This window comes from Gavialis gangeticus, unplaced genomic scaffold, assembly GCF_001723915.1.
Source record: "Gavialis gangeticus isolate Ggan-Ray unplaced genomic scaffold, GavGan_comp1, whole genome shotgun sequence".
Lineage (NCBI taxonomy): Eukaryota > Metazoa > Chordata > Crocodylia > Gavialidae > Gavialis > Gavialis gangeticus.
In genome coordinates, this window is record NW_017729011.1 from 26320540 (window position 1) to 26331938 (window position 11399).

Genomic DNA, 11399 nt, shown 5'->3' on the forward strand with positions numbered 1-11399 from the left:
GTGGCATTTAAGAGCGTATGTTCGTGCCCTTTCCAGAACAGCTCTGTGCAAGATTTCCAGTGCAAGGGGAATAGGGCTGGGCCCAGGCCTTGTGCTTGGGCCTCCACACTCAGGTAAATCTGAGCCGGGATGGAAAGCAGGAAGCATCAAACCATGCAGCAAAACCCCAGACTCCTGGTGCTAATGCTGGAGTGGCTGCTCCCCCAGCCCCATGCCTGAGCCCCTGTGGTAGCAGTGAGTAGTTTCTTGCTGGAGAGAAAGGTTAAGAAGTTCAGCTCCCTGCCCTGTGTGTTCTCCTGCCAGAAGCGCTGTCCCAAAGCCAGGACCTCAGTAGCTGCTTTCAGCAGTCGCTGCCCAGGTGCAGGCGGAGTGAGGGGGCACAGACACAACCCTCCCTTGTGCCACAAGGATTGTGAGCGGTGCGTGCCACCTGGCTTGCCCTGCACCCCCTCGCCCCATCACAGGCTGCGCATGACAGAGCCATGAGAAGTTTAATTAGGCAGCCCGTATTCCTTGATGAAGCATCGTGTCTGCATACAGACAGAGATGCATATAAATATTGTGAATTTCTGCGTAGCTTTATTTCCCTTGCAAGCAATAGCTCCATTAAAGCAAATGTGCTGGATTTCCAGGGTAGGGAGAGATCGGTGTCCCCGGGGCTGCCTGCCATGCAGACGCGCTCCCAGACAATTCCAGGCTCCATCGTTTTATGTCCTGGCATTTGCCAACCGTCCCAGCCGTGCCTCAGTTCCTCGGGAAAGCCAGTGGAAATGGGGCTCTTGTGATGGCAGCATCAGTCGCGTCAGACGCCGGTGCCGGGTGCTGCATGAACGCTTGGCAGGCGGCCATCCAAGCCGCGTGAAGCTCGCACTCCGTGGTGGCCACGGGCAGCAGGAAGCAGAGCTCGGGTCAGGAGTGGGGTCTGTGCCCCGTGCGTGTCCCTGCATGGCGTGCCCTGTCACACGGAGGTCCCAGCTGGCACGCTGTCGGAGGGGGTGCCGGTCGGTGCAGAGCCGGTTTCTGGCAGGTCCCAGCTCCATTCAGCCACTCGGTTCACGGTGCGCTACGGCTGTCGGCCTGCCGCTGTCCCTGCCTGAGCCTACCCACAGCGCCTCAGCCTCGGCTTTGACGTGGCGCTCAGAGGAGAGCCTAATGAGTGAAGTGAGCAACTGATATTAATCACTCTTAAAATTGACATGGGAGGCAGTTCATTTAACCATTTAATTGCTGCCAGTTTGCATAGGCTGCTCTTTGCAAACCTGTCGAATGAAGAAGTTGTAAATCTAGAAGAGCTTAAAATTTTAATTTTATACAGAAATATTTTTCCTTGTTCTCATGTTTGTAGTCAATTCTCCAGAGTGTAGTCACATGAAATGTTCTTTAAATGAACATATTTGCTAACTGGCATGATTTCAGTTTTTAAAACATTGGTTCCAGCAATTAGGCATTTTTTTCAGTTCCCAAATGACTAGAGAAATTCGTCTTGATTATAATTGCTCTTAGCCACGCATATCTAATTTGTGTCTTTTTAAGTGTTAATTAGTAAACAGTTTGAGCTGACATCTTTATGTGTTTGTGTGTTGAAAAATGAGGCTTATTGGTTATTTAGCTCGGGGCTGGCATTGCTAGCTGCGACATCCCGACATTGAGGTAAAATTAATGAAGACATGTTTGCCAATTAAAAAGCATTCTTGAAGACGGCGACTTCTTGACACATCCTCCTTTGCGCAGGGCACGGTTTTACATGCATGCTCTGCGCCACGCCTCGCTTTTCCCGAAATGTCAAAAGACAGAAGAACCTTCTGGATTTGGCAGCAGCCAGCCCGTTTCCCGGTTGCCTCGGCAGCAAACGTCCCCAGTCCCGTTGTTTCTTGCATTCGCTCTTCTCTTTTCCCAACTGTTTGTGTAACTGTTAACTTCAGAGAGAGCAGGTTTTGTCATGGCGCAACGTGTGGGCGCGCGGCGCCCTCTCGTGCCGTGAGGCTTTATTGCACCCAGAAAACCAGGTGCTTCGCAACTTCCGCCTCGGGGGCGTTGGTGGGAAGCACTCGTGATGCAGCCCCCAAGTCTCCGGTGAACCACAGAAGTGTAGATCCCCTGCCTGGGGTGCAGCCAAGTTCATTAGTAGGGTTGTTGTTGATGATGTTTCATGGTAGAGAGGGCACAGGGAGCTACACAGAAAGCCCAGGAGGGGAAATCTCCTGCCCAGGAGAGCTCGGAGCTGAGATCAGGCTCTGGATGGACAGGGGCAAACGTGGGGGATTGTTGCATGCAGTCAAATGCCTCGTGTGGGGGTCAGGAGAGCCAGGTCCTCATCCTGGCAGGGTCCAGCCCTGCGCATCCCCCTTCAGTGCAGCAGGGCCCCTCTCTCCACCTAGCAAGTAAAGTGGGGTGATGCTATCCACCCCCTTTGCAAACGGTCCTGGATCTCTGAGCGCAGGGGAGGGGGCATGGGCAGAGTTACCGTCCTGCTGCCGTGGGCTTTTGGCTGTGCCGCGTGGTGCATGGGCAGCCGCAGTGAGGACGTGCTGTTCAGTGTCAGGCTGCAGAGCAGAGCTGGCGTGTGACCTGGGGCAGCCCCAGTGGAGGTGCAGCCTCCCCCCGGGAGCAAGGCGAAGAGCGACAGGTACAGGCCGAATGGTGCAGGGGTCACGTCAGAGGGAAGTACAGAGATCCCTGATATCCCCCAGCCCACAGGAGGTTCCCCCTGCCCCTTCTTTGGAAGTGCCAGGTGCCAGGCCAGGCCCCTGGCCACATGCCGGTCTGCATCGTGGCCCCAGCAAAGCACTCTGGGCATGGCACAGGGTGCTGGGGTGCAGCGCCAGGGAGCATTGCTGCTCTGTGGGCTCTGCAGGGCACTGTTACCCTGGAAGTGCTGCTGCCAGCAGAGCTGGCACAGACCACCCTGCTTCGCAACCAGGGAAATGGAGGCACGGGCAACGGGCAGGGAGGGGATGAGGCCTCTGGCCAGGCTCTTGGGCCCAGGCTCTGTGAACATCTCGCTGTGGCTGGCTGGTGCTTGCAGTAGGGTATTGTGCCCACATGCCCAGATCTGGCCTCGTCGCATCTCAGTCTCCTGCACTCCTGCCACAGCCGGGGCACAAGGCCAGTGCCCAGATTGCCAGGGACCGAGGGCTCCCCCAGCCTCTGTCTGACCAGGGACCCACCGGTCAGGTCTCAGTCTAACCCGGTTCCCCGCGCTGGCCCTCGGGGCTGCCACAGGGAGCGGCTGGCTTGCAGCACTGGTAGGCACAATAGATAGACTTGCCCCTGGGATATGCGGGGGAAGGGCTGCCCCCCGGGCAGCGACGTCCAACCGGGGCCTTGTGACCACAGCGATCTCTCCGCTTGGTGGGACGGCCAGCCGATCCACTGCCCTAGGTGCCCGTGAGCCCCGTGGCCAGAGCTGCGGACCGGGCAGCGCCCTCCCGCCACTTCCTGGCAGCCTTTTCCTGCAGAGCAGCTCCGCTTGTTTGTGTGCACTTGGCCCTGGGTGCTGCGAAGGCTCTGGTGTCTTTGCACGGGACATTTGAACTGTGCGTTGGTCGGTTTTCTCCTGCGGTGGCAGGGCCAGGACCTCCCGCGTGGGGCGGCCCCGCTAAGCTCGGTGCTGTGTCTGCGCAGAGCAGGCGAGAGTCCCTGCCTCGGGCCTGCAGCCCGGCAGCGTCGGCTCACGCCAGCAGGTCCCACTGTGGCCTGGGCCCCGAGCCCGCGTGGAGTCCCAGCAGCCTGTTGGCAGGTCCCGGGTCTAGGTGAAGAGCTGACGCAGCGGCTGTGGTTCAAGCTCGTGAGGCAAAGGAGGATGCCGGCCGTGGTGGAGCCAGGGCCGTGCTGCCAGGTCGCAGGCGGGGGCACAGTTGGGAGGTCTTGGGTTGGTCTGTGCTCAGATGTAAGCAATCGAGGCCCTGCTCCGGGACAGGCCTCTGCCCTGCACCCCGCACGCGGGAGTTGGGGTGACCGTGTGCCAGGGCGAACAACATGCTGAAGGCTCATGGTACAGCCGGGCCATCAGGCACCTGTGGAGGTCACGTCTTGTCCAAGCCCCCCCTGAGGCAGAGTCAGCCCTGGGCCGATCCTTGTTTGACCTCTGCCAAGCTGCACAGTCAGCCCTGTCCCACCACCTGCCCTGCTGCAGGTAAAGCAGGGGGATGCGGGCGGGTGGGATCCTGCTGCTGTGAGGGGTGTTAACATTTGCTAGAGAGACCAAGCCACACTGCAGAGGAAAGCCAAACGCCCCCAGTCCTGTTGATCTGACGGGTGTAGAGGTAAAGTTCCTTCCTGCCCCCAGTGCAGCATCGGTCTGACGCAGAGCAGAGGGGCGAGACCCTCCAGCCAGGACCCTCTGGGCTTCAGTCCCTGCAGGAGCGTCGGCTCACCCCAGTTGCAGCCTCCAGCCTGGGCTGAGCCGATGTCAGGGCTTCTGAGAGAAGCTCCCCTGAACTGCCAGGCTGCCAGGGCAAGGGATGTCCAGAGAGGCTCTTGAGGGCTAGAGCAATGCCGTTCCCGCAGGCTACCTGCCGTTCTCCGGAGCTGGGGTAGGAAGGGCTGGGCTGAGCTGCCAGGATGGTTGCGGCGACAGCCATGCATCTCTCCATCGGCCACGTGCCATGGCAGTGCATGTTGGCTGAACGCTGCTGGCTCCCTCTGTGGCAAGCCAGCCGCGAGCGGTGCTCGTGGTGCCCACATCTGACCGGGGTGTGTCGGCTTGTGCCACAGCCAAGGGGTCCAGCCGTGCGGCGTGCCCCCTGCCAGCGTCCTGTGGGGCAGGCGCACCTCCCTGCCTCAGCTGAGTGGCCACGGGCCAGGGCAGCAGCTGCACCAGGGTGCCAGCCCTGGGGCGGCTTGCCTGGGTGCTTTGGAGGGGTGCTGTCCTCCTCAGTGACCAGAGCCAGGACTTGAGGGGGGCAAGGGCCAGGAGGTTGGGATCCTGCTGCGACTGGAGTGACTTGGGGCACATCCCTGGGTTTACCCGTCTGCGAAACCTTCTTTGCAATTTGCTGGCAACTTCAGCAGTTGTCATAGCCAGGGCCCAGAGACGTGGAAGAAAAGCTGAACTCCCAGCGCTCACACAGGGCTTGTCCGGCCTGGCTGCTCTGCCTTTGGAAGCGCACGCCTGGGGCCGGGCCGCAAGATGGCAGTGTTGCCACGTGCTTGTGCTCGCTTGCACTGTCGCGAGCGGACACAGGCGGGCGCTTGCTCCAGGCTCTGGCTGGTTCCAGGAGCCGCTGGCCTGCGGGTCTGGTGGGAGATGCGCTTTCTTCTGCCAGATTACAGCAGATTTCTTCCCAGTGGGAGATTACCCTTTCTTCCACCGGAAGAGCCCCGCCAGGCTGCAGGTCCTTGCTAGTTAGAGATGACTTTTTCTCCTTTTTCAGTTCATGCACGTGGGATGGGGTGGGAGGCACTGTCTGGTTTGTGCTGGGGTGTTCGCCCAGGGGCTGTCCAGCCTGTCTGGACCAGTCTAATCACACCGGTGCAATCTCGTGTGCAGACAGGGCCAGAGAAGGGAAACATTTCTGTCCAGCCCCTCTCTGGAGATGCGGAGGGGGAGCTGTGTCCACCAGCTGTGAGCTGCTTTCCATGGGAGGTGTTTGTTTGCGGACGCTGGAGCTGCTCTGGGTTACCCGTTCTCTCGAGGAGGAGGAGCGCTGGGGAAGAGAGGCATCAGGCTGGCGCTGCCCTCCTGGACCGACATGGCTGTTCTTGTACAAAATAGTGTATGGCACGTGGCACCAGTCTGCTGCTCTCGTGGCAGCCCAGCCCAGGTCTCCGGGAGCACAAGTCTCCTGGGCCAGCACGCTGTGCAGCCCTGCTGACAAAGTGAGGGATCTGGGAGGCGAGGGGAGCTCCATGCATGGGGGGAGGGGGGGGCTGTGAGGATGGGACTCTTGGGGAGATGAGGGGGCACCCCCCTGGGTATAACTGTAGCGGCTGCTCCCCCACGGCCGGGGCTGGGCTCCTGGGCTGCTCTGGGGAGTCGCGGACCCAGTGCTGTGGCCTGCGCCACTGGCTCACATCCATCCCCATCACGGCGTGTTTGCTTTGTTTTTTTGCCCTGCAGTACGACTACAGCTTCAGGACTGAGCAGAGCGCGGCGGCCCGGCTGCCCCCCAGCCCCACGCGGTGCCAGCAGCTGCCGCAGTCCTGAGGGCGTGCGGCGGCTGGCTCTGTGGAGAAGCGGTGTGCACGCGAGGATACTACTGAGCGGGCGGCCAGCCCCGGCAACCAGCACTACCGGACCCCTTCTCAGCAGAGGACACGTCGCGAACGCTTGCCACCCCTCCGCTGCGTTCCCCCCTCTCCCATACGTGCTGTTTCTGCCACCCGGACCGTGGAGCCCTGCCAGCCACCCTCGCCCATCGCCCTGCCTGAATTCTTCCTCGCTGCCAGCTGTGCATGTCTGAGCCAACAGCTCTTGAGCCCTCCCTGCTCCGTGCGTCCTGCTGCCCCAGAGTCCCCATCGCACCCGGCAGAAGCGACGTGCTGAGCACTGGAGAGCCCCGGTGGGACCCCGCTGGCAACACCCCCAAGGAGCACGGCTAACAACGCAGCCGGTCACTCGGCAAACGGCATAGCGCACCAGCTTGCCTTGGGCCTGCCCAGCTGGCCTTCTCAGGCAGGATCCTCCGAGCCCTACATTCAGGAGTGCGGTGGCCTTCCCAGCCAAGCCCCCGGGAGTGGTCAACCTCCACTTGCTTTTTCCAGGCTAGGCCACACAGCAGCTTGCACGTGGCTCAGATCCACTTGGAGCCTGCTTTATTTCTGGCTCACACAGCAGGTCCCATTCCCCAAGGCCCGGCCTTCAGCAAAGCAGAGTGGTTCAGGGGCTACACATCATTGCACGAGGAGGTGGCATGCCTGCTGTCTGCAGGGGTGCTGGCACTCTGGGACTCGGTGCCAGCAGCACACCGGCTGGACACGGGAATGCCACCCTGAGTCCTCCCCTGCCCAGAAGCTTTGCCGTGGCACCTGCCGCCGAAGGGGCATTGGGACCTGCTGGGTCCTCTGGGCAGTGTTCAAGCATTTGCTCCTACTGGCTGCTAAGAGGAGGAGCCGTGCGAGTCCCCTCATGAGCTCTGCAGCCCTCCTGGAGGAACACGCTACACTCAGACACGGTGCGTTACGAGGCTGGCATGTGCCACTGGTCAGGAGCACGGTGCATGGAGCCCTGACCTCCGCAGGCTGATGGTCAGCATCCCTAGCTCGTGTCTCAGTGAAATGCATGTCTTGGTGAAGTCTGTTGGTGTCGTAAGTTATTTAGAAATGTTCACCTGGTCTCCATGCTGCTTTTCCAGTCTGCTGTAGAACAGAGCTACGTTACGGCGGCAAAAAAGGCATTTTTTAAAAAGTAAGTGTTAAAATGTGCAACTTTTTGTATGATAGAATATTGGTTGTCTAACCCTATTCAGATGCAATTGCCATAGTAACAAATACTGGTTTTGTAGCTCTCGGTTTGGGTTATTTGGATGCACTGACCTGCTTTGCACTGCTCTTGACTGTTCCCGTGTTTTCTAGTGTAACGGAATGGTGACTAACGGCAGGTTTTGTACTGCCGGTTTGTACTTCTCATTTGTACATATGTAAAAATATTTCTTGTCCAAAGATCCATTTCTGGTCTTAAGGCACCGTACCATATCGCTGTAACAACAAGCACAAAACATCACAGCCTTCTGGGGAGCCACGCTCCCCCTTGGACTCTTTTTAAACAAGTAGCCATTGTACAAGCTGCCTCGATGCTGGGCTGTGGAGGGGGAATGGACACACGTGGGTGTAGAAGGGTCACTTGGGCACAAGCATTAAGGCCTTGTGGTGCTTTGCATCAGCTGTGTGGAGGCCCAGTGACCCCCCACAGCAGCTGTGTCTGCCTTTAGGGCTCTACGGCAGCTTACAGGTCTTATTTTATCTCTAGGAAAGCCAGACCAGGCCAAGCCTTGCTGCCCAAAGGGTAATTGGTGATGCTGATGTCAACAAACGAGCGTGCCGCGAGAGCTGGCCCAGCCAGCCTGGGGGCTCTGCCCACGTTTGCTTGAAATTCATATTCTCTCCATGCTGCAGCAATAGGCCCGGCCCATTCTGTCCTTCTCTCTCGCTTTCTTCCCTTCTGCTGTCCGGAGTTCCTCCTGTAGCACCCATTTGTAACTCCTTCGCTGGCCGAGTCTCGCATCTTTGGAGCAGCTTTGACATCCTGTTGGTGAAGTTTAGCCCCAAGTGCATCAGGAGTTGCTCATGCCCAAAGCCAAAATCAATGTTCTTTTCTGTCTCTCAGCAGCGATGGTGGCTTACACCCCTCCAGGAGAAACCAACCCCAGCTTTTACCTCCGTGCCCCATCAGGAACACTGGATGTCCCCAGGCACTGGTAGGGCCAGCTCTCTGCAGCTGGTTGTACAGATAGGTTTTGTCTTCTGTCTCCCCTCCCCAGCCCTCACCAGGTTGGTTCTGTGATGCCTCTGCAAAGCAACGCAGGCGATGACATCTCACCCAGGTGCTGCTCCCGAGCCGTGGTGCAGCAGAGCTGTCTTGCTGCAAGCTTGGACAGCACAGGTGCAGCTGCCCACAAGCCTGTGTTGGGCCAAGAGGGTGTGCTGGGGCAAGGGCTCTGTCTGGTCACAGCCAGCCAGGCTCGCTCGGACTTGCTGAGCCTCTGCTTGACCCCCGTCAGTGTTGCTGCAGACGTGACGGCAGAGTTTGGCTGCGTAGTTCTGCAGCGTGTGATCCTGCTTTGCACAGAGCAGGCTGACAGTAGCGTAAGAGATGTTCCTAGGATGTGTTCCCGCAGGATCCCGAATACTAAGGCCTCTGAGCATTGTCAGTATTTCAGTGAGGAAATCTTAATTGTTGTGCAGTAGTTGTCATCCTCACCAGGTGCAGGGCTGGCCCCCATGGACTGCTGGCAGTGCTCTCCATTGGTGCCTGCAAGGCACAGGCAGTGGGGTCTCCAGTGTCTTATTTTCAGCTCACGGTGTGGGTGTGCTGGCAGGGTCCTGGCATACCCCAAAGGAGACGGCACATCCTCTGCTCAGCAGGCCGCCGAGATGGCACTGACTGGCTCTGGAGGAGTCCCTGTCCAGCCCGCCTCAGTCCAGATGTGAGGGGATGAGTGGATGTAGCGCTCAGAGGAAGCAGTTTCTCAGAGCTGTCACGGCCCCGCTTTGTCCCTGGAAAAAAAGGAGAGCAGCAGTTGGTCATGTGGATAAAAGAGAATTTGCCAAAATACATGTGAAGTCTCCTGACCCGTCTGCAGAGATGGGTCAGGACATCGGGGGTGTTGCTGACACTGGGCTGCATCCTTTGATTCCTAGTTGTCGGCAGTGCTTGGCCTCCGGGATTTCCCACAGCAAAGAGCGGTGCTGGGGCATGGGACTGAGGCAGCTCGTAGACCAGCCGGCAAAGGGACCGGGCCGCCAGGCTGGAGCCCAGCACAGTAGCAGTAGGTGTAGGGAGCTCGCCCCAGAGTGACGTAGACTGTCTGTGTCTTGAGGTCCTCGCAGGGCGTGGCGTGGCTGACGCCCCCATTGCAGGACCGTTGTGGAGCTGTAGTTAGGTAGGATTTGACTTCTCCGATCTCCCTCCTGCCGTCCTCTCGTTGAGCGTGTCCTGAGCACGTGTGCTGTAGGAGGGATCTGTTGTGAGCCCGTGTGCTAGTGAGGTGTCAGTGGTAGTCTGTGGTGTTGGGTTTGTTTGTTTTTTTCCCCACCGGTTTCTCAGAAGAGCTCGAGCAGGTTCAGCTGGACACAGGTTGCTTTGCCATTTGCACACTTGCGGCAGGGCCTTGGAGATCCCAGTGACCCGTTCGTCAGGACCCAATAGCCCCTCTTGGCCTGGGACAGGATGGACATGGACATGCCATGCCCAGACCAGGCAGATGTCATCCCCTTTGTCCTGCCTCACCCAGGGCAGCCCCTTCATCCCTGTTGTTTGTCTATTAAACATCCCTGCAACATCTGGAGGAACCGGATTGTCCGGGTGATCCCAGAAAGGATGGTCACCCTGTGGCAGGCCCTTTGGTCCAGCCCCGGCGCGCGATAGACTCGTTCTGGGGCTGCATCTTATTGGGACGGTGATGCAGGCCGTGACCGGCGCATCTGCCGGGTGCTGGGGCAGCCTCTCGCCGAAGAGCCACGCGGCAGTTGGGAGCCTGGTGCTCGGGCGCCTCAGAGCCATCTCGCAGTAGGGCCCTGGAGCAAGAGGAGCTCTGCCAACAGACAAGCTCCGGTGTCCCTGGACCGGGGCATCCCCCTGGGACACGGCCGTTTCTTTAGGGTCTGCCATCCCCGTTGCAGGTTTATCTTCAGGCAGGTAGAGTAGAAGCCACCCCCGGGCTGAGGGGCTGCGCTAGGCCTCATGTCCACAACAGGGCGCAAGCGGGACTGACGCAGTGCCTGAGCCTTGTGTCGGCCCCAGCACGGGCGCGTTTCTCTCGTAGCGAAGGGTATCGTGTATCGCTGCGTTTCAATATTACCTCAGCCTTCGAGCCTTGAAGAACTAACGTAGAGCAGAGTTCTCCTCCGAGCAGCAGCGGAGAGAGCCGGAAAGAGAACAAATGTCGATATTAGTTGTTCTGAGCCATAAAATTAGGAAAAGATTGCGGCTAGGGAAACTCGACCCTCTGCTAATTAAAAACTCAGTGCGGTGCTGCTCAGTTCCTTCTGTTCATTGGATGCAGGGAAACCAAACTGCTTGAATATTTCTGGGTTGTTCATTGTGAAATGAATTCCTGACAGCAGTGGTTTAACTGTCGTATCATGAAAATGGAAAAGAGAAACCTTTTATGCAGTTGCAAAATGTTTTTTAAGATGCTATGCATTTTTGTTGGGCTATTGAAAGTGAATTTACTGTGCATTAATCTTATGAATGTTATTACCTTTTATATTTATTTTAGATGGCCCTCCTGTATTTTACAAAGGGAAGTTTCGTTGTGATAACTTAGTCTGTATTCTTAATATAATTTGTTAAATAAAAGTTTGTTTTAACCAGTTTTCTCTCCCTGATATTTGTTCGGGGTTTGGTTGGTTGGTGGAAGGGGCTTTTTTGTAGTTTCATTTGAAGCTAAGAGTTCAACAGTCTCCCTGGGAAATAGAGGTGCGCGCGCCACAGCTCTGCCCCAAAGGCAGGACTCGGAGCAAGAGCGGTCGTTGGGAACCATGACCGTCCCTTGGGCCTGGCTGCCAGATGGTGGTGCGGGCCAGGGCATCGAGTCCTGTGATGTGATATGGACTGAGCTGAGCCCTCGTAGCTATTCTCAACCTTGGAAATTTATGTTAAAAGGGTCCAGGGTGAAGGGATGGTCAAAAAGTCCATTCCGCAGCTGGAAAAAACTCTCCCAAAATTCGGTTTTCTGCAGGGGGAGAAAAGTGAGTCATACATGGCATCTACATGCCCCTGTCAGTGGCCACGTCCC

At 57.8% G+C, this 11399-nt stretch overlaps 1 protein-coding gene across 2 annotated transcripts in view; it reads left to right on the forward strand.

Moving 5' to 3' along the window:
• The window catches only part of MVB12B (multivesicular body subunit 12B), a 94210-nt gene extending 83236 nt beyond the window's left edge, over positions 1 to 10974 (forward strand). For both annotated transcript variants that reach the window (XM_019510920.1, XM_019510921.1), the window contains one exon: positions 6062 to 10974. In XM_019510920.1, the coding sequence (XP_019366465.1) occupies positions 6062 to 6148 (87 nt within the window). In that variant the 3' untranslated portion in view covers positions 6149 to 10974. The remainder of the gene's footprint in view (positions 1 to 6061) is intronic.
• The last annotated feature ends 425 nt before the right edge of the window (positions 10975 to 11399 follow it).